Below are 23,387 nucleotides of genomic sequence, written 5' to 3'. Positions count from 1 at the left end.
GACAGAGCGGGACGCCGGCACTTCTGCAGCTTTTTCAGGGAGTCAGGGCAATGTTGATAAAGCGCTCGGAACTGTGGTTTTCATGCGTAGGTAAGCTACTATCAGGTGTTAAAACCAACTGTACCAAAACACGGAATTAATCTACTATTTTACGCGACTACGAGACGTTTTCACAGGTTATGAAACTATGCACTATGCGTTGCAGCATGGTCACCGGGAGAGTCCGGTACAGCCTAGTCTACGTGCTTGTCTTTCCACTTCTGGGATTATTCCGGTGCGGCAGGAAATTCTGCCGGATGCATGTATTTTATCCAATGTCCGTTTCCTTCCGCTTTCTTTGAGTTTTAAATTTCACTTTATGAGGTTTTTTAACATTAATATGCGGTCTATATAAAAGAGACTTCAGGTACAGTATTAGGGGACCACTAAGGTCTATATAAAAGAGACTTCAGATACAGTATTAGGGGACCACTAAGGTCTATATAAAAGATACTTCAGATACAGTATTAGGGGACCACTAAGGTCTATATAAAAGAGACTTCAGATACAGTATTAGGGGACCACTAAGGTCTATATAAAAGCATCCAAAAAGCACCATGTCATGGGACCTTTAAACTCCGGTTGATTTGTGAGGACTATGGTTAACTGCTCCTCAGATCTCTGCAGGGTAAATCCAGACAGCTAGCTAGACTATCTGTCCAATCTGAGTTTTCTCTCGTACAACTATTTTTCAGCAGCTCCATGCGGAGCTTAGCGCCGCCCATGATGATTGTGATTGTTTTAAGGAAATGCCAATAAACCAGAGCACATTTTTCTCCCATCCCGGGATGCTGTGTGGACTAGCCAGACCCCCCTCCGCTCCGCAGCATGTGGATGGTCTGGCAAAGCGAGACTAGTGCTACTTTACACGTGGCCGGCTATTTTCATAAAAGGACATTTCAACCTCTCCATTTTCAAAAATAACATTGTGCACAGCTGTCAGTTTTCAGAAAACGTACCAGTGTATATATGCCGTCAATGCAGTCAAGAGCATACCAAACCTGTAGGAGGCAGTGTAACGAGAAGCTCAAGCCCATGTTAGCCAATCAGAATCCCGAAAATAGCAACAACAGCAACCAATTTTTCCTCTTTCTCTCTCTCGGCTGCTTAAACCTCCTTTTGTCTCAGTTTACATGCAAACGAAGATTTCAAAAATACTAAAGCATTGTTAGACAATTAAAGTAGTATGAAGATATAAGATTAAAAAGTCGAACATATAAGGGAATGAAATAAAGCTGTGAAATTCAAAATGCCAGGATAAAACTGTAGGTTTTAAGTTGACATGCTCCTCATAATGTAATAACATCCCGATTCTTGTCTTGTGGTGTCAGGTTCGTGTCATTGCCGTGGTGCTGAGGAGCGAGAAGGTTGCCTATCGCTGCATCCTCCGTTGTCAGGAGAAACGACACAACTCTTCTGGTGTCATCAACATCCACAAGGATCACTTTGACTTTGCGTACGGGACAGCAGACATCATGTGTCCTCTCCCCTCAGGCTGTGAGACCCCATCTCATATCGCTGTGACCTCTGATGCAGCTTTCTCCAAAGGTACTGTAAGGTTCTGTGCATCAGGTTTTTCAACCCATTCTCACGCCCAGTGCGCCAAAAAGCGACGCTTGGTCAGGTACCTTCGGCGTTTGTTACCGACACAAGAAGTCTCCTTTATCGTCTCAGTCAGACGCAGGGGGAATTTAACTGATATGCGTTTGACGTTACTTTTTGACGCTCTGGGTCGGGACCATAGGGCGTCATTTAAAAAAGGTATGTTTAACAGGAAAATATGGTGGGTGGGGTTATAAAATGTACGCTTCAGTGACATGCAAAACAAGAAGGGGACACGAACCCCGATCTCCCGGGTGAAAGTCCTGTGTTGTTTGACCCATTCACCACCCCGACCAATCTCCTTACGCAAATTTTTGGTCTTTCATACTACACGCTGCTGCTCTGCCCGGTGAGTTCCATACAGACGCTAAAGGGTGATTTTTGGGTCGGTATCTGATACTGACCAAGTGTCAATATTTCCAAGTTGGGATTGAGAAGGGTTTTTTAGTGCTGGGGCTCAAGGGATGGCAACGTCGGTCTGTTGGTCACCCACATTGGTCGAGACTAAGATATCAATGGTGCCCAGATAATGAATGAATGTTTGGCTCTGGTGATCCTCTGACTTTTCTTCTTTTTTTTTTTTTTTTTTATAGAGCTTTATTAAGTTTTTACAAATTACAATTTATACATTTAAACATACAGTAGGCTACCTAACAAATATAAACCATACAAGAATTACAAGAAATATAATACAAAATGTGCAAACCAAGCTAAAATGTAAAGTGCCTAGAGCCTCTCATAAAGTGCATAGATATTTATAAAGTGCTGAAGTCTTTTTTATAAAGTGCATATAGAGTCTTTTTATAAAGTGCATATAGAGTCTTTTTATAAAGTGCTGCAGTTCACAGGTTAAAAGTGTCCCATGGAAGGAGCCGTTTTCTGTCCAGAGCTTTTCTTCTCCTGAGCTCAGCAAGCACTTGTTTGCACACATCGTCACTATTTATGATTGTTTGTTGAATAACCATACAGCATCTGGTTTTCCACAACTTGATGCATACAATACATATGATTATTTGTAAAAGTTCTTTTTGTTTCTCTGGTAGAGTCTCAACAACAATACAGAACATGACAGATTTATATGAAAGTACAAAATTAACACCATACACTTTTAATTTGTCCCAGACTTCTTTTGCCCTGTAGCAATCCATCAATAGATGCTGTTGGGTCTCGTCTTCGTCGCAGTTAATCATGGGACACTTTTTTGTTTTTACATAACAACTCCATGAAACTACGGCTCTAACAGCGAGTCTATTCACCGACATCAGCCATCTCATATCGCGAATGCTATCCGAGAGGTTCTTATTTTTTAAAAATTTCAGGAACTGGGTTCCTTCGTTGTGTGTTAGATATTTATAATTAATATATCCACCATATTTATAATCATTAATTTTTTAAAAAATCATTTTACTTGGGAGGCCATTCCAGTCAATTTTAAGATTTACATATTCATACATAAAATCACCGTAGATAAGGTTGTACTCTGGACCTTGTCTGGCTCTCCCTCTCCTTTTCCTCCACTTGGAGCGATCACCGACCCAGAGAGCATTCCTCGAGATGGCTGCTGACATGTTTTTAATAAAGGCTATGTACAATTTAATTCTCATATCTATTGCCCCTAGCCCCCCATATTCTTTACTTTTATACATTATTTCTCTTTTTGTTACCTCCCTAGTTGTGTCCCAGACCAAATTTACACACTGTTTATTTAATTTCAATATCATTTTGTGAGATGGAGGAAAGATATTGGCTAAAAACAGGAGTTTGGATAAGATGAAAGTTTTAACAATGTTGACTCTTGATTTATAATTGGTGTTTTTATTTTCCCACACATGACGACTGAAACAATAATTGTTCAGCCACAAAATCTCTGTTGGGCGCAGGCCCTTCTCCTCCAAACTTCAATCTTGCCCAGTGTGAACCAAACTTTTCGGAGTAAGCTGCCATTTTTAGGAGCGCTCAAACAATATCGGACAGAGGAAGGAGGCTTGGCGGATAAACTCAGCCGAGTTTACCTCCGGTTTTCCCTCTTCTAGACATTTTTCAGTTGAGATCGATGAAACTCTGACTTTTCCTCAGCAGGTCAAAGTTTTCATTTAAAAAGAAAAATCTCAACATCTACCAGATGGATTGGCACCAAATTGTCGTGGTGCCCAGACGACGTATCATGAAGATCTCTGACATTTCTTCTACCTCCACCATGAGGTCCACATTTGTGGTTTTGAAAGAAATATCTTGACTATTGGATGGATTACTTGACACTGATTATAATCCTCTGACTTTTCATTTAGCACCATCATAAGGTCGAATTTTTAATGATTTAAGTATTGAATCATATTTTTTTTAATTCTTCAGTTTATCAAGCTTGATATAACACCTTTAAAAAATAACAAAGTTAAATTCAAAGTGCTGAGCAATGATTGATAAACCGCAAACAAAAACGTCAAAAAGGTGGATTTAGAGACTAATGCACACTAAGACATAATATGGATAGAACATGGATAGTGGATCAAAAAAAAATTATGTCTTTAAAACAATATCAATCCTTATACAATAAATAAAACCTTTTTACTTTACAACAAGTAATTGAAAACATTATAAGTATATTTCTACAGACATTTGGTATCTTCTGTTGATGACTGTATTCTGGTGTTTTTTAAACTTCTATTTTAACATACTGTACTTTAAGAGTAAAGTAAAGAAACATGATTGTCGAAATGTGTTAAAGCGTTATTTTTCTTTTCTGTGGACACTTAGATACACTCATCGCCAACACGTTTTTAGAGGTGAAGAACCGGAAGGCGCCGAGTGACTCCTTTCCTTACAACTTCACCGTCTGCATCTCCACCATGTTTGATTTCACCAATGTGCTTCAGGTAGCGTTACATAACACTCATTTTAACAGTTATTTTCAAACATGTTTTACTTTATTAAAAGAAGAAAAAAGACTTAAAGCATCCAGACCCAGACAGGCATTTGATTTAGTTACAGTCAGTCCAATGCTTACAGTTAGTCAATGCTTCTCTTTCTACTATATGCCTTTAATTAATTCAGAAACAAAGACTATCTTGTACTTTAGTGCCTACGTGTCCATGGAGTGTGTATATTTATACATATCTGTGTTGTGTTATAGCTGGTCCAGAGTTTGGAAATACTGAAGTTACTCGGGGTGAACCGAGTGGTCGTCTATAAGACAAGCAGCAGCCCTGAAACGCAGAGCATACTGGACTACTACACAAACAAAGGTGGAGTATTTTTTTGGATGTGCACAATTGTGTCTCTTATCCCAGCACCGGCAACAGAAGTCAGGGTATTTTATCCAACCACTTTCCCTTTTGCTGTCATTGTGTGAGCATTGTGAACACAGCAGCCAAACGCCCCTTTTTCCTGCATTGATTTCTTCGGTTAGCTCCCCAGGAAGAGAATAAAAATCTGTTCCAAAGTTCAATGCCCTGCGTTCCTGGTCCATAACATCAGTGTGTCAGTGGTCAGACCTTTTCACTATAAAGAACCCTTGTTTCCAGTCGTAAGACACTGATCCCAATATCAACATGACTTTTAAGAACATGTAAGCCCCGGCAGCACGACACTGTCCAGAAATCTTTGCCCATAAACTGGATATACTATGTGTGGACAATGTGGGTTTATCACAGCTTGTGAATATGTTCTAATACCATTTTTTCCTTCCCGATACCAATTCTGATACCTGAACTTGCCGATGATGCAGAGTACCAATTCAATACCAGTGCGTACACCCCTCACATTTTAGTAAATATTTCATTATATCTTTTAATGGGACAACACTGAAGAAATTACACGTTGCTAAAATGTAAAGTATTAAGTGTACAGCTTGTATAACAGTGTAAATGTGTTGTCCCCTCAAAATAACTCAACACACAGCCATTAATGTCTAAAAACAACAAAAGTGAGTACACCCCTATGTTAAATTCCCATAGAGGCAGGCAGATTTTTATTTTTAAAGGCCAGTTATTTAGTAGATACAGGATACTATGCATGCTGATAAAGTTCCCTTGGCCTTTGGAATTAAAATAGCCCCCCCATCACCACATACCCTTCGCCATACCTAGAGGGGCGCAAAACTCAATCTCGCCTAGGGCAGCCAAAGGGCTAGAACCGAACCGGCCCTGTGTTACTGGTTACTGGTTGCACGGCGTTCATCGTTTGACTGGTCATGACTGTTTTCTCAAGATGGCGCCTGCTTGTATACGTAAACACTACTGTCTATATATAATCTATCTTTTTAATAAACTGTCTGTACACTTACAAAGTTCTCAATGCTTCGGTTTACATGTAGGGACCCTCATTATGCTACCGTGGAAGTGTAGTGCTATTTTGAGCCTTGTTAGTGGTATAGAAATAGTGATTTCTTTTTACTTTACCCGTGCCCCGACGACTAGCGTTATAATTAGCTAATTAGCAGTTTGCGATAAAACTGGTCACATTCAGTTAGCATGAAAACATATCCCAGAGAACGGTCGACTCGGTACACATATGTTATTAACCCCTAGGTTTATTTTTGAGCCGGATTTGTCCTTTAAGGATTGAAGCATATACTATACAAAAGTCAAGTAATTTCCAGAATGCTACACTAAAACCTCTTAGCTGCTAACATGTCTCTTCCAATGTGTCCTTTTCAGGTTTTGTAGAGGTGATTCCTTGGTCTCTGTCCAAATTTGTGAATGTATCTCGAGGCTGGCTGCCCGAACACGGTCCAGGTGACATCCACTACCTCGGCCAGATTCCTGCTCTCAGTGACTGTGTTTACAGATACATGTACCAATCCAGATACGTGGCCCTGCATGATATGGATGAGCTGATACTGCCCCAGTCAGTCAACAGGTAGCACTTTGTTAAAGAAAATAGACACATTGACCTTTAGCCCTCGGAGATAATGCCTGGTATCAAATTAATTATCCCCCTCCACTCCACTTTTCTCATGTTTATGTACCCTAAAATGTGTCACGGCACAACCACAACCCTGTGGAAAACTTGATTACTCTTGTTGCGTCTAGGGATTACAGAGCTTGATTTTGCTCGTGCATTTGAAAAAATTGCAGGAACTAACGCTGGACTGCAAAAAAGTAGTTAAGGATTTGGCCTACATTGCTCGTTGACTCTGAGTCGATCCTCCTCCACTCTTCCTCAAATTCTTGTGTTTAACATCTCTATCTGGTTTGGACATTTTACAGTAACAAACAAAAACAAGTTGGCCAGGATTGTCAGAACAGCAGGAAAGGAAAGCTCTGTCCATCTTTTGGTGACACTGAGCATCCCCTCCACATTGAGTTTAAGGGTGACGATACAGAGTACCTCTGGGAAACAAGAATATCTATAAGAGATCTTTAAAACTAATGAATAAACTGCACTAATCTGCACCCTTCTACACGGAAAGCCAATTGTACACTGTGTGACAATAAAGCTCTGTTATATTCAGCCCATGGGCCCACCACCTGTGGGAGGAACCGTGGGGGTCGGGTGCGATGCCACATGGGTGGCAGTGAAGGTCAGGGGCCTCGACGGACCAGACCCGGGCAGCAGACGCTGGCTCTGGGGACGTGGAACGTCACCTCTCTGTGGGGGAAGGAGCCGGAACTGGTGCGGGAGGTGGAGCGCTACCGATTAGATCTGGTGGGGCTTACCTCTACGCACAGTCTCGGTTCTGGAACCATACTCCTGGATAGGGGTTGGACTCTTTTCTTCTCCGGAGTTGCCCAGGGTGTGAGGCGCCGGGCGGGTGTGGGGATACTCACAAGCCCCGGCTGAGCCCGCTGTGTTGGAGTTTACCCGGTGGACGAGAGGGTCGCCTCCCTACGCCTGCTGCGGGTTGTGGGGGAAAACTCTGACTGTTGTTTGTGCATATGCACCAAACAGGAGTTCGGAGTATTCGGCCTTCTTGGAGACCTTGACTGGAGTCCTGCATGGGGCTCCAGTGGGGGACTCCATTGTTCTGCTGGGGGACTTCAACGCACACGTGGGCAATGATGGAGACACCTGGAGAGGCATGATTGGGAGGAACGGCCTCCCTGATCTAAACCAGAGTGGTTGTTTGTTGTTGGACTTCTGTGCTAGTCATGGATTGTCAATAACGAACACCATGTTCGAACATAGGGATGCTCATAAGTGTACCTGGTACCAGAGCACCCTAGGCCGAAGGTCAATGATCGATTTCATAATCGTTTCATCTGATCTGAGGCCGTATGTTTTGGACACTCGGGTGAAGAGAGGGGCAGAGCTGTCAACCGATCACCATCTGGTGGTGAGTTGGGTCAGGGGGTGGGGGAAGACTCTGGACAGACCTGGTAAGCCCAAACGTGCGGGTAAATTGGGAACGTCTGGAGGAGGCCCCTGTCCGACAGACTTTCAACTCACACCTGCGGCGGAGCTTTTCGTGCATCCCTGTGAAGGCTGGGGGCATTGAACCCGAGTGGACAATGTTCAAAGTTTCCATTGCTGAAGCTGCGGCGAGGAGCTGTGGTCTTAGGGTCTTAGGTGCCTCAAGGGGCGGTAACCCAAGAACAGCGTGGTGGACACCGGTGGTCAGGGAAGCCGTCCGACTGAAGAAGGAGTCTTTCCGGGATATGTTATCCCGGAGGACTCCGGAGGCAGTTGCAGGGTACCGAAGGGCCCGAAGGGCTGCAGCCTCTGCCGTGAAAGAGGCAAAGCAGCGGGTGTGGGAGAAGTTTGGAGAAGACATGGAGAAGGACTTTCGGTCGGCAACAAAGTGCTTCTGGAAAACTGTTCGCCACCTCAGGAGGTGGAGGCGGGGAACCATCCAAGCTGTGTACAGTAACGATGGGACACTGTTGACCTCAACTGAGGAGGTAATAGGGCGGTGGAAGGAGCACTTTGAGGAACTCCTGAATCCGACTAATACACCCTCTATGTTAGAGGCAGAGCTGGAGGATAACGGGGGATTGTCGTCGATTTCCCAGGCGGAAGTCACTGATGTAGTCAAACAACTCCACAGTGGCAAAGCCCCGGGGATTGATGAGATCCGTCCAGAAATGCTCAAGGCTCTGGGTGTGGAGGGGCTGTCCTGGTTGACACGCCTCTTCAACATTGCGTGGAAGTCTGGGACGGTGCCAAAGGAGTGGCAGACTGGGGTGGTGGTTCCCCTTTTTAAAAAGGGGGACCAGAGGGTGTGTGCCAATTATAGGGGTATCACACTTCTCAGCCTCCCTGGAAAAGTCTACTCCAAGGTGCTGGAAAGGAGGGTTTGGCCGATAGTCGAACCTCGGGTTGAGGAGGAACAATGCGGATTCCGTCCTGGTCGTGGAACAACGGACCAGCTCTTCACTCTCGCAAGGATCCTGGAGGGAGCCTGGGAGTATGCCCAACCGGTCTACATGTGTTTTGTGGATTTGGGAGAAGGCGTATGACCGGGTCCCCCGGGAGATACTGTGGGAGGTGCTGCGGGAGTATGGGGTGAGGGGGTCTCTACTCAGGGCCATCCAATCTCTGTATGACCAAAGTGAGAGCTGTGTCCGGGTTCTCGGTAGTAAGTCGGACTCGTTTCAGGTGAGGGTTGGCCTCCGCCAGGGCTGCGCTTTGTCACCAATCCTGTTTGTAATATTTATGGACAGGATATCGAGGCGTAGTCGGGGTGGGGAGGGGTTGCAGTTTGGTGGGCTGGGGATCTCATCGCTGCTCTTTGCAGATGATGTGGTCCTTATGGCATCATCGGCCTGCGACCTTCAGCACTCACTGGATCGGTTCGCAACCGAGTGTGAAGCGGTTGGGATGAGGATCAGCACCTCTAAATCTGAGGCCATGGTTCTCAGCAGGAAACCGATGGAATGCCTTCTCCAGGTAGGGAATGACTCCTTACCCCAATTGAAGGAGTTCAAGTACCTTGGGGTTTTGTTCGCGAGTGAGGGGACAATGGAGCGGGAGATTGGTCGGAGAATCGGCGCAGCCGGTGCGGTATTGCATTCAATCTATCGCACCGTTGTGACGAAAAGAGAGCTGAGCCAGAAGGCAAAGCTCTCGATCTACCGGTCAGTTTTCGTTCCTACCCCCACCTATGGTCATGAAGGCTGGGTCATGACTGAAAGAACGAGATCCAGGGTACAAGCGGCCGAAATGGGTTTCCTCAGGAGGGTGGCTGGCATCTCCCTTAGAGATAGGGTGAGAAGCTCAGTCATCCGTAAGGAGCTCGGAGTAGAGCCGCTGCTCCTTTGCGTCGAAAGGAGCCAGTTGAGGTGGTTCGGGCATCTGGTAAGGATGCCCCCTGGGCGCCTCCCTAGGGAGGTGTTCCAATATCTGAGATTCAAACATACCGCAAGCTTAAGTTTGATATGTCAAAGATTCGAAAGTCACAACTGGATTGGACTGGCACCGGGTTGGTTAACATGGGCGACGAAGGTCAGCTGCACTTCTGTGTCCTGTCTGAACCCGGCCGAGGCTCAAACATGTCTGGCTGAATCTCTCCAATGTTTCTAGTACAAGACGATTATTTTCATTGTCGATTAATCTGTCGATTATTTTATGGATTAATCAATTAGTTGTTTGCTCTATGAAATGTCGGAACAACTGATCAGTGTTTCCCAAAAGCCCAAGATGTCTTGTTTTGTCCACAACTCAAAGATGTTCAGTTTACTGTCACAGAGGAAAGAAGACACTAGAACATATTCACATTTAACAAGCTGGAGTCAGAAACGTTTGACCTTTTTTTCATTAAAAAATGACTCAAACAGATTTAATCGATTCCCAAAATATGTGCGTAATTTTAATGTATGTAATTTAATAGTTGACAACTAATTGATTCATCTTTGCAGCTCTAGTTTTTAGCCATCTTAATGCCCACTGCTCTTTCACCAGTCAATAGCACAAAATAAGAGTAGATATGCTTCCCCCTAACCCTTTTAGAGTTTATTTTTACTTTTCATGTGGGAATATCAAGTTAAACTTAATATTAATCGAGTATTTTTACATACTTTAGAATGTCTATTTTTTAAATTTTAAGTAAGAGTTAAAAATGTTTACAAATGCAACATTTTAAACACATGTGCTTCCAACTTTATCATAGTGTGCCGTTGTGTGTTATAAAGCATGTCATTGTTTACATTTTTATGTGTATTTTACCAGTTGGTCGGAGCTGTTGCCTCTGCTGGAAAACAAATATGGCGCTGACCGGTGTTACATGTTTGAGAATAACGTGTTCCCCATCACCGTCACGCTGCGTCCCCCCACCTCGCAACCCCTGCCCCCGCAGGACTGCTGCCCCGGCTGGCACAATGTGTCCGGGGTCAACATCCTGGCTCACCTGTACCACGAACCCATCATCTCAGAGACCCACTACAGCAACTTCAAGATCATCGTCAACCCCCGGGCTGTGTTCTCCCCGACCGTCCACGGACTGCGGAGCTCAAAGAACGGCTGCTCCTGGGTCGACAGGGATATAGCACGGATGTACCACACAAGGTAGACCGATGCTTTGTGTACTTTCTAATCAATTCATAGTGCTGATTAAACTGGGTTTGATTTCTGGGGAAAATTCCTCTACACCAGGGGTTTTCAACGTTTTCAGGCCAAGGATCCCTTAGTCTGTATTAGGGCTTTGACTCTGAACTTCATTATTCGAATATAATTTGAATATTTAAAAGAATTATGATATTCGAACAAATATTAGGCAGCCCTTAATATTCAAAGCTGTTATGGGCATTATTTTTTGTAAATGTGTTTGCTTGTAAACGTTGTTTTCAATTCAGATTCCGAGGCTTTTTCACGCATTTCAAAATGTATCTACACGTCGCGGCAACGCACGTCTCTCGGGCCGTGGCTTGCAGCATTGCGTTTCCCCCCCGACTCATTTCCTGGTTCTCCTTCTCCATAAACAACATGAAATCAAGCAGAGGGTTAACTTTTCCTGCTCCAGATTTCTCACCGTGGTCAGAAAGAACAGGGGCGACACTTTGTTTCTCTCACTCTGACTCTAGAGTCACTTCTCACTCTGAAGATAATCACCATCACTCTCGCACTCACTCCCCCCACACACACACACACACACACACACACACGCATGCCGGCTCGACGCACACACCAGCGCAACAAGTATAAACATCAGGCCACTTATGTAGGCTGCGGTGAAATCTCTGAACTTCCTGTCGAAAGCATACTGTTTGTGTTTAATCCACGGTCTAACTTTTAATAAAAAAAACAGTGGTGACAGTTTGTTTTTCTTCTGAAAACATTATCGTCTGCCTATTGGCATTGACTGATACACTGCCCTCTGGTGGACAGAACATATACAACTTAAGTTTGATACCAATATAGGTCTTACTGAAGGCATTTAATGATTAAAATAGTATTAATAAATATTCAAATATATTCGAATATTAATAAACAAACGAACTTCATTCGAGATTTTTGGGCAAAAGTCAATAAGCCCTAGTCTGTATCCTTGACGTTCCACTTCCAGGATTGCTCCGTTGCCGACTGAAATTCTGCCGGATTTCACTCATTTAGGCCGGATGTCCGTTACCTTCTGCTTTCTTTGTGATTTCTGATTGATTGATTGATTTCTGAGGACTATGGTTAACTGCTCCTCAGATCTCTGCAGGGTAAACCCAGACAGCTAGCTAGACTATCTGTCCAATCTGAGATTTCTGTTGCACGACCAAAACAACTTTTGAACGTACACATGTTCCACCAATACAAGTTCCTTCCCGAGGCTGTTTTGCAGAGTCACCGCGGCTTTTCCCGGTGCTTAGCGCCGCCCAAGACGATTATGATTGGTTTAAAGAAATGCCAATAAACCAGAGCGTAGTTTCTGTCTCCCCCATGAGGAATTCTACGTAATGACAAGAACACTGTTGCCGCGTCCACATGATACAAGCCTTCCAAATATCATTCATTAATATCAAAAAGTTACACACTCAAGCTTTAAGTGGACTGACGTTTTCCTGGCTCTTGCGTTCTAACCGATGCCCCATGATGATATCACGCTGACTCAGAAACTGAACTCTCCTCCATAACAATAACTGTCATGTCCCTGTTTTCTGTCTGTGCAGAGCTCCGAGGCAAACCAAGCTGACACCAGACCAGCTGATTTATGACGGCCGACTGCTGAGCTACAGCGCCCGCCTCATACCAAACGTCAATGCGGTGTTCAAAGAGAGTTTTAAGAAACAATAAATACTCTGCTTTGAAAACTGCTTTGCACCTTCAGCAGAGTGAAGCTCAGAAAGCTTTAGTCTTCTTGAAACAAGGCAAAGGAGTCATTCCACAGGGTTTTATACCTTAAAGTGATGGTTCGGAGTAATTTCACCATAGGGTCCTTTGCACCATGACCTCCGAGCCAAACAACCCCCCAGAAGCTTTTTTCACCTGGGTCAAACATTGGGAGAGATAGCGTTATCAGCTGAATAGCTTAGTGCAAGCGTTAATGGATCCGAGAGTGTCTCTTGTACATTACCCCACTAATAATGCCCGAAATGATACCAAACTTCTACATTAGTACAAATAGGTTATGTACTCATAAAACGATGGATTGTAAAGTTTGTAAGTACACCAGAAGTTTATTTAAATAACACTTGCCTGTTGGCTTCTTGTCTCTGTTGCTGCTGCTGCTGCTGCTACCTAACGGGCAGTAAGAGTGCTTAGGGCCGTCTACAAATTAAAACACCGAAAGGAGATGCAACAAAAATATTTATTAATTTAATGATTTAATAAGGTAATGTCTCCAAACTTACCTCAATTATAACTTGTCTCCTGCTAGTTATACTACAGCACTTACTTTAAAAAATAAGTTAAATTTATAAATATTTTTGTTGCATCTCTTTTCGGTGTTGTAATTTGTAGACGGTCCCTAAGCACCGCTCTTACTGCCGGTAGCAGTAGCAGCAGAGAGCAGAAGCCAGCAGGCAAGTGTTCATAAACTCCTGGTGTACCTACAAACTTTACAATCCATCATTTTATGAGTACATAACCTATATGTACTAGTGTAGAAGTTTGGTATAATTTTGGGCATTATTAGTGGGGTCATTTACGAGATATACTCTTTGATCCATTAGTTTAGTTTAGTTTACTTTAGTTTATTTAGCAGGACAATGTGCAGTTACATTAAAAAGATGGCTGCACCAGATTTAGCATTATGCTACTTTCCATCTGTAGTCCTCCACAATTATAATGACATAACAGAGTTGAGTTTATGACAAAAACAATAAACATAACATGTTTATACAACAAGACAGTTAAGACAATATAAATAGACTATTTACACCGAAGGTGCAATACACAAATATACACAACAGCACCTGCACTAAGCTATTCAGCTGATAACGCTAACTTGTCCAATGTTCGACCCAGGTGAAAAAAGCTTCTGGGGGGGTGTTTGGCTCGAGGTCATGGTGCAATTACTCCAAACCATCACTTTAAGACCTAAAGAGTTCAATTTCGGGATATATGTAGGGGTTAATGCCCGACGATGAACTTCGGCGGAGGCAACCGGTTCACGCCTCGCTGTCGTCCGTTAATACCTGACAATGGACACCTCGAAGGGCATTAACCTCTTTATACCATGGTCACCTGCCAAATATATATTATTTTTAAACATTAATTCATATTTTAATATGTTTTACAATCAAAAAGTTACCCTGTTTCCGCTTGAGGGTTTGACTAATACCTGGAACAATCATTCCCATCCCATAAGGTTCTTATGCAATGCAAGCGTTGTTCACCGCTCCAGGGAATAGAACGGACCTTAGATACAACTTGTCTCTCTTAGCAGCGGGAGATATTTCTAGTCCGCTCAGCTCATAGAACCCTTCAGCTCAGCTACGAGCCAGAAAGCTAACGCTGTGCTAGCAAGATCCATAGTCAAAAACAGAGAGGGGGCAGTGTAACTTATTTCCTGCAGAACGGTAAACAGTCAGTTTCACCAGAAGTCCTTTAGTAGGTGTCCTATAACACTTTTTTTATGGACGCCCTGAAGCCAATCAGAATCAAGTATTCACCCAGACCATAATCAGCAATATCAGCCTGATATACTTCAAACTGAAAGTGAGCGCAGTTTCAGATTTTCAGGTCCTTGTTCAAGAACGCTGAAGGATTGAAAGGATTATTTTAGAATTGTTTCATGTGAAAAACTCCATTGTGGTGAATTGTTCTGCATCAGGTTATGGTGCAAACGTCTTTCATTATGTTAAGGAAAATATTATTCTCTTTTGATGCAGATTCAAAACGTCACACGCATTTCGGGATGTTTTTTAAACAGTTAATATTTTTTCATTCATCATTATGATAAAATATGTGGTTGGGGGGCGGGGCGGGGGGGCAGGGTTTACTGGCCAGTTCTGATAATTGGGGGTTGTAACCCCCCCGTAAATACCTATTGCCGGATGACATCATAGTCAAAGTCTGTGTTCAAAGTACGCTTCGGTACGGACGGGTCTAACAAAACCCAGGAGACAGCTGTGAAACCAAAAGTCAACGTATTGACTTATTTTAACTTATGCACGTAACTTAAGTTACTTAATATACATAACTTAATATTTAAAAATAAAATAAAAACGGACGAAACCCCCTTCAACCATGTTCTGCGTGTTGGCGTTGCATAGTTTGTCCACCAGAGGGCACTCATGTTTAACCCTTTAAATTTGATATCTTACGTTTGTATTTTTATACATTTTATTTATCAGAACTTTAATATATTTTGATGTTCTGTTAACATGTGACAATAAAACAAACAAGTTCATTTTTAAACTGCATTATCATATTTTAGTGAGGACTCATAAATAGCTACAAATAACTAATGTTAAGGAAATCTGTTTATGTTTTGTTACGCGTTTCTGGATTTTGTTTTTGTTAAATATATATCGCCCAATATATCGGAATATTGGATTTTTAAATATTTGTATCGATATTGGCCTTAAACATCCTTTATCAGGCTCTAATTTTAACCCAAACTTTGATCTTTTTTCTAAACCTATCCAAGTACAAAAGGTCAAGTGTTTTTATTCCAAGTATTTTGGGAGCAGAGTACATATGACAGGAAATGAGGATGAAGATCGACATGCAACTAATGTCCCTCATCTGGACTCTGACTGGGAACATTACATGGTGATGGTGTTATTAAACCTTTATATTTATATCTGTGAATGTGGAGGGAAACCAGAATAATCAGGATTTTTTATATGGCCTCCTTTATACACAAAATGCAGTTCAAAGTTATGCATTTCATGTTTGTATTATGGGTCTTTTTTTTTACACTTGTATGTTTCATTTTCTTAGGTGATTGATTGATTCAATTTGTACTGTAAATGTACAGTAAATTATTTAGCACAGTGACGTCGAGGAGCAGGTCTTCATGTCAGCTTCAGAAAAAAACATGTTTTGTATCTATGGGAGCATTGTTCTTAACTCCTGGAGTGAAACTAACTTTAAAATTGCAACAACTTATCAAAAGTATATTAATTGAATATCAACGACGATCGGTTGTACTTGTCTTCAATGTCGTACGTGTTTAAACGTTTGAAGTGTGAGAAACGAAGGAAACTGTTTACAAAGAAGGGAGGAAAAAAAACTTGAAACTGGAATTTTTTGTTGTTGATTAAGTTATTGTGTCAAAGATTCGACTGTAAATGATTAATGCACGTTTTGGGATGGAATCCAATAAAAGTTCACATTGTCTCTTTTTAATGAATGATTTTGAATTCTGCATAAGGAATGAAATGTTAACAGGATCCTTGTTTCAAAGAAATTTGACTTTAAAGTAAACTATGTAGTGTTTTAATTATTTTACTAGCTAAAATCAATATCTTCATTCATAAATATGTCCTCTTTGGTGTAAAATGACCTCTGCCAATGATCTGACTTATCCTTACATGCTACCACTCCTTCCTTCTCAAATGCCTTGAAAAGGTTGTCGTTTGCACAATTTCACAAATAATCACCGGGACCGAAAGGATATACCTCCCGTCTCATGCCTTCCCGGTTGCCGGCTGGTGCTATCCGCGGCGCGAGTCTCGACTTTTCAAAATAAAAGCTTGCGTCAGGTCAGCTATGTTTTCGTACAATGTTTTTGGATGTTTTTGAACTAAACGGTACGGCAATCGTGCTAATGAATACAATTATTTTTTCAGCAGACAACAGTTACAACACGATTGAGCTAGCAAAGCAGTTTTGTGTTTATATGTGCGAGCAAGATTTATTCAGTTTGGGAAATCCCAGGGTCTCTAAGCTACAGGTCTGGCTGACTAAACAGGGAAGGACCCATCTGCTAGTGATAAGGGCCGAGACTGAGAGAGCTACATGGAGCTACATGGATAAATATGCACCAAACAAGCCACTTTGAAATTTTGCTCTTCTCATGAATACAAAAGTTGGGAGACCCTCCCCTGTAGACTAAAAAAAATGTGATGACCCTCCCATCAACAAAGAATAAAAACACATGACCCGCCCCTATTTTCCTGTGGTGGTCCATCCCATAAATACCAAACGGTCCCTTAGGCCGGTTACACACTGGATGCGTCGCGCGAGCGTGTCAGCTGCGTGGCGTGTCCGTTTATATTTGGGCTCCCATGGTAACAGGTTAGAGCTTACACACTGCCTGTGTGACACTCGAGCCGGGCCATAAACGCATGCCTGCTGTAAATAGAACCAACGCCTATTTATCACGCGACACGCGTGTTGGAAGTGTTTCCAGGCAAAATAGAATAGGAAAAGATATTTATATGTCGTTTAGGCAATACATATTAATTAATGACATTTTGATGTTTGAAAGCCTCTAGGTTTTGACATAAATGCAGATATATAAATGTAATAAAAAAAAAAAATCGATTTTCTAATATTGCACCTGTCAATATGGAATGAAATATTCTGGAGCCTATTTTTGCCGTCAATACTGCCAACGTTGTCTTTGCTGTAATCAAATCAGTATATATTTATGTTTAACATGGTATTTCATTTTATCAATGGGAATCCATGTGTCCAGACAAGGCTAGCAGCAGCAGCAGCACCGCGTCAGACACGTTTCTGGTGTGTAAAGACATAAAGAAAAATCCACGCAGCTGACACGCAACAGAAACGCCACGCTCACGCCACGCAGCCAGTGTGTAACCGGCCTTAGATTTATTTTGTGCTGTAGTAGTAGTGTTGACCGGAAGTTATCATGTCTAGCTTGACATGTTGTGCCTTGGTGTAGATCCTCTTTGTGGCCACTGGGGGGCAGTCAACTTATGGGTCTAAATGCTCCACAGCAGAGAACTGTTTCAGAACATCTCTCAGTTGATAAAGTTATTAACTAATTGTTGGTATTAGAATATATGTTTACATGTATTATTCCCACTGAGAAATTTGGAGTTGTAGTGTTAACTGTGACAACCACAGAACAATTAACACGTCATTTCATGATAATTTGTGTTCTCATTTCCAATTTTCAGTTAGTTCACTTCATTTTACTTTGAAAGTAATGATCGGAAGTTGCACTGTGTTATCTTGTCTAACTTGACATGACTTGTTTTGGCGTAGTTCCTCACTGTGACCACTAGAGGGCAGTAAATACTCACTATATCTCATTGAAACACGTCACAGTCAGCTCCATCAATACCAAAGACATGACGTCATTCTCCACCAAAAAACTGTTGTTTCAACAACTCTGAGTGCAATTTTAACAAACAATGATGTTACTGTAGTGATGTGTGCAGTAAGCTTTGCACGCTGTTGGTTCTCGAACGCACCTTACCTAGACCAAATTAGTTCCACCCAGACCAAACCCCCTCGTTAGCTGAGCTTATATAAAGCACCTGTATCATCATTGCTTCCTCTTGGCTTTGACTCTGCCTGTTGGTAGACACTTGGGACCATCTCTGTGACTTTTAGGTAGGTAATGGTGTCAAGTAGGTTTATCCTTTTAAGGTGTTTTTAAATACTGAGATGTATATTTTGCAGCAGTCTGCTGCCTACCTGACTGTTGTCTGCCTGGGCCTGGAAGGGATTCCAAGCTCCCCTACCTGGAGTGGTGTGATGAATTCTCCCTTAGCCTACGGAGTACATTTCAGTGGAGGTATGAGTAACTTAAAGTAGAAAGTCTGGTATGATTACTACCTGAGCTCAATGTTATCACAAATTGACCACTGTTTTTAAACTTGTCATTAATGTAATCTTCTCTCTGAATTGTAGGTGGTTGGCTGCTGTTTTGTCTTAGTTAAGTTGTTTTTGGATTTAATCATTTCAGTTCATTTTAGTTTAATCATTTTAAGCTTTGTTAGTGCCCCCAGGACACCGCTGTTTGGTTTGCTTGTATTTTAGGTTATCAAGTGGTTTGTTTTCTTTATTTAAATTGTTATTTTGCTTTGCAGTGGAGCTAGTAGCCAGCTTGTGGGGGGGCTAGGCACGTTAGTGTGGTTCCCTTTGCAGACTGTGGTGATAACCGCACGGTGACACGATTTGTGGTGACACGATTTGCAGTGAACCGGTTTGCAGTGACTATTGCAGTGGGCACATGCAGTGGGTAAGTTGGTGTACCCCTGGCACACAGCCTTAGACTGTCTCTCCACTGCTGGCCTATGCCCAGTTCCCTCCCCTCCCCTTTCCTTTGATATTTTAAGCCATAACTGGGAGTGTGAATGTTTTAAAAAGAATTAACCTGATGGCTAAATATATATTGTAAAAAATCTTTTCTACCTTTCCTATTGCAATTTGATTTTAAACCCAATTTTTTAAGCATTCTTTTTACAGGCACTTCCAGTCATCAATTATCCATTAATAAATGAATATTTCTCTTGTAACCACGTCTCTGTCTTACTTCAGTTAGTGAACCTGTTTAGCCTTTTGTATAACTGGGGTGCTTGTTGAAGTAGAAATAAACCTATCTCGGGGTGGAAGCCCCCAGGTGGCGTTGTCAGTTAGTTGGACTCCTCCCCTAGCGCCACCCGCCTTGCCACATTACTAATGTTATTTGTAATAGTCACACTAATAATGATCAATAAATATTGAGATCAATAATGATTTTACTGACCTTAAGGGACTGTTCGTTATTTATTTCAGGGGCCACCGGAGGAATTTTGGGACCTTTTAATCAAAATGGACATGAACATCCCCTCACAGTAATTTTTCGATGACCCTCCAAAACGATTTGGATAAAAGGAATGACCCTCTCCCAACAATTTTTTGGTACCTTATATACTGGTTTGTGCTTGGCAAAGATATACAGATTGCCACAGTTTTTTTACAGTAACCTCTAGTTACCTCAGTTACTCCTCTAGTAAACTAGTATTCACATGAAATAAAACAAAACATTAAGACCATTCAGCAAAGCACTCTGGGTACCATTCAACACAAACTGGTTGCTATGGACTTGTCACTAGGCTTCCTCCACTTTGCCGTTGAAACAAAGTGGAATAAACGTAAGTCCAAATCTACACAAAACTCTCAATTAAGTAAGCTGAAATCAAATGTAGCATTTAGGAAACCTTTTTTGCTACCTCAGCATGGTAAGATGTCCAGACTAACAACATTTTTGTTTTTTGCATCCTGCTGCTCGCATAGCCAGGAAATATTTTTTTTTTTACCAAAGCAGTATATGAAATCAGTTGTATTGCCATTTAGTTTTGTTTAAGATATTTATAAAATATCTGGTCATGCCAGATGTAATTATTCCACTAATTTTTTAAACCAAGCAATTATCAGTTTCAGCCACAAGTATTCACTGATTTTATTCAAATATCACCAGTTAACATGATCACCAGTTTAACTGGCACACCGGCCTGCGTAATTCTTCCCTATGTGTAATTGTTACAAGGCTAAGCTAACCTGGGCTCGTAGAACAAAGAAACACAGCTACCAAAGGCTAACCTAGCTTGTAAGATTACTTAAACCGTCTCCTCTCCCTGCGTGAGACTACAGCTGGCCTGGATGAGTGCATATATTTCCTACTTTTAGAAGGGCTTGTGCTGTGTTAAACTGACTCACCCAGCCACTGTTTACGGTTCGCTTTCTGGAGCCGGGCCTGCTAGTGTTTGGTGTCTCCCTCGTCGAGGCGGCCAGCATGCTGTGACGTGCCGCTCCCGCGTCTCTGCCGTCGGGTCAGCACCAGCCCACTCTTCGGTGTCGTCTTTCAGGTTTTACAAAGGTGTATTTAAAAAAAGTTGTGTTGTGGGAAACAAGAAAACGTCTCTTCAAAGTATTTCTTTCCAATAGTGTTTTCTTTGTGTTAGCGTGGCTTCCTGGCATCATCCTGCCGCGTGTTCGCTTCCTCCTTCTGGAATCAATTTCAATATTTGGGGGATTTGTTTCTTCTTCATGAATGTTTTTTTTATTATTTTTATTAAAACATCGGCTAAACGCTAGCTAGAAAGTAAACCCTAATTTAACCTACTTTAGACTTGGTTTCAAATCGATTGTGCATTTTATTGAGATGACATATCTGTGAAAGGCCATCAGGGCACTGATTCAGGGCCATACAACTGTATATATTTATAACAGATTTAAATGTGGAAAACTGGGGGAGAATTTTGTATAACTTGACTTGTGACTCGTATAGCAGGTACAAGGGAACCACTCTGTATTTTGAGTACATTATTCATTTGTGTGTGTGTGTGTGTACGCCTACGCCTGCCTGCACTTGCAAGTCTCGGAGGCCGGCGCCTTTCCTTTCACTTCCTTTGTTTGTATCGGCCGGAAGCTGACTGTGCTCTTTTAATAAACTGTGTAGATTAGATTCATCTTCATTGTGCAGAGTACAAACAACGAAATGCAGTTTGCTTCCAACCAGAAGTGCAAAAAGTGCAATGTGATATACAAAGTATAGACAGGACAAGAAATATAGTGCAGTGTAGACAGTAGTTTACAGAAGGTGGTTTAAAGTAATTTAAATTAAATATAAATACGTGCAGTGTATTAGCAGTTACCTTATACAGAAAGAGCAGAATAAATATGGCTATGTAATATGGACAATGTATGAACAACATGTACAGAGATGTGCAATGTAGTAACGGTAACATAATAGTAAGAATAAACAGTCGTCACCCATTCTTCCTTCGGCCATTTAAAGCTTTAGTGCGTAACTTTTTAATATTAGTGAATGTCCGTTACATTCAAGCCGTTGCCAAATGAGTTGCTCCAAAGCTAATTAAGACTATCAGCTCCACAAAACTCTCTGGATTTCTCAGCATGCCTGTGTTTAGAACATGGTGGCGTCCAGTGACTTTCCCGCGCAGAAACTTGAGTGAAGATAATGACCTCTTCAGTAGAGTCCATCATGTTTTTTTACTCCTCCGTGTCCTCCTCGGCTACTAGCAACTACATGGAGGAGGGGGGGGTCACAGAAGGCTTGCATCATGTGGATGCTGCTGACAGTTTTGTTGTCATTACTTAGAATTCCTCATAGGGGAGACAGAAACTACGCACTATAGCTTTAAATGAATCCCAGTCACTCAGCACCGGACGGTTTTGGTGGAAGGTGTACGTTCAAAAGTTGTTTTAGTCGTGCAACAGAAAACTCAGATTGGACAGATAGAATAGCTAGCTGTCTGGATTTACCCTGCAGAGGTCTCAGGAGCAGTTAACCATAGTCCTCATGAAGTTTTAATTACTTTTATTTTTAATTACAACACAAAGAAAGAGGAAGGTAACGGGACATCCGAAAATGGACATCCAAAAAGAGTGACATCTGGCAGAATTTCCAGAACTGAAACATCGTGAATATAGACTAAATGAATGCACAACTGCTGCGTGTTTTAACGTCTTATGGTGTGATTGCGCTTTGTTCCTGTGTTTGGAGAGGCATCCCAACAGACTGTATGTCGAACGCTGATTGTTCACTGTTACATTTTAGTTGAATGTGTCGGGGCATTCCGCCACCGTCTATCTATTGCGTTCCAAGACAGCCGTACTGCGATTGGATTTCATTGTTAAATTGCTACAATGTAATTTAAAATCTTCTTTAAAAATAAACATATGTTTAACATGTTTGTTTTGTCCATATGTGCTCGTGCTGTGTGGTAGGTGGTCAGGTAGGCCAGGTCTCAGCTGCTACAATTAGTTTTTTTTTTTTTTTTTTTTTTTTTTTTTGCCCCCCTTGGCTCGAATATCAAACTCCGCTTATGTGCTTCCCCCTGTTTAGCTCTGACTCTGGGGACAACAAGCAGACCTGTCCCAGACGACCTGAGAGGTCTGGGTGGATGTCATAGTGTAGCAGCAGATCAGAAATGTATTTCGGCCCTTACCCGTTTAGTGATTTATAAACCAGCAAAAGTATTTTGAAATCAATTCTTTGAGGCACAGGAAGCCAGTGTAAAGACTTTAGATCTGAAGTGATGTGATCCACTTTCTTGGTCTTAGTGAGGACTCGAGCAGCAGCGTTCTGAATCAGCTGCAGCTGTCTGATTTTTTTTTTTTTTAGGAGACCTTTAAAGACTAGAGATGTTCCAGTATTGTTATCGGCTCCAATACTGCCTAAAACGCTGGTATCGGTATCGGGAAGTACTGGAGTTTATGCACCGATCCGATACCACGTAATAAAGCCCTAAAGAAAATCTACATTAAAGTAGTTTATGTTCTTTTTCCGTTATAACTGACTGTCAAACTGGAGAATAAAAGAAAGTTCTGGAGCATTCATTGTTTGTGTTTGTTCATGTTTCACAAAAAGTTTAACCTGAGCCAGACTGACAACAAAGATAGAAATCCGACAATATCACACCCATACAGGGATAGTAGTATACAGCTGTTAAAACATAATGAAATATATGACACTCTGGTATCGGATCGGTACTCTGTATCGGCCGATA

The 23,387-nt window shown here is 41.9% G+C and overlaps 1 protein-coding gene and 1 long non-coding RNA gene across 2 annotated transcripts in view; both read left to right on the top strand.

The window, feature by feature from the left end:
* The window catches only part of LOC114553210 (uncharacterized), a 28,275-nt gene extending 15,427 nt beyond the window's left edge, over positions 1-12,848 (top strand). Inside the window, exons 5-10 of the mRNA XM_028574412.1 lie at positions 1,371-1,587; positions 4,396-4,514; positions 4,772-4,883; positions 6,297-6,498; positions 10,747-11,082; positions 12,672-12,848. Of these exons, the coding sequence (XP_028430213.1) occupies positions 1,371-1,587; positions 4,396-4,514; positions 4,772-4,883; positions 6,297-6,498; positions 10,747-11,082; positions 12,672-12,795 (1,110 nt within the window). The 3' untranslated portion in view covers positions 12,796-12,848. The remainder of the gene's footprint in view (positions 1-1,370; positions 1,588-4,395; positions 4,515-4,771; positions 4,884-6,296; positions 6,499-10,746; positions 11,083-12,671) is intronic.
* Positions 12,849-18,435: 5,587 nt separating this feature from the next.
* LOC114553364 (uncharacterized) lies at positions 18,436-19,212 on the top strand. The gene is made up of 3 exons (XR_003692296.1): positions 18,436-18,480; positions 18,550-18,664; positions 18,781-19,212. It is a non-coding gene; the product is annotated as an uncharacterized LOC114553364 (long non-coding RNA).
* Positions 19,213-23,387: the final 4,175 nt, after the last annotated feature.

Source organism: Perca flavescens, chromosome 3, assembly GCF_004354835.1.
Source record: "Perca flavescens isolate YP-PL-M2 chromosome 3, PFLA_1.0, whole genome shotgun sequence".
Lineage (NCBI taxonomy): Eukaryota > Metazoa > Chordata > Actinopteri > Perciformes > Percidae > Perca > Perca flavescens.
Note: the sequence above shows the minus strand (reverse complement) of the source record. Positions and strands in the feature narration are given on the sequence as shown.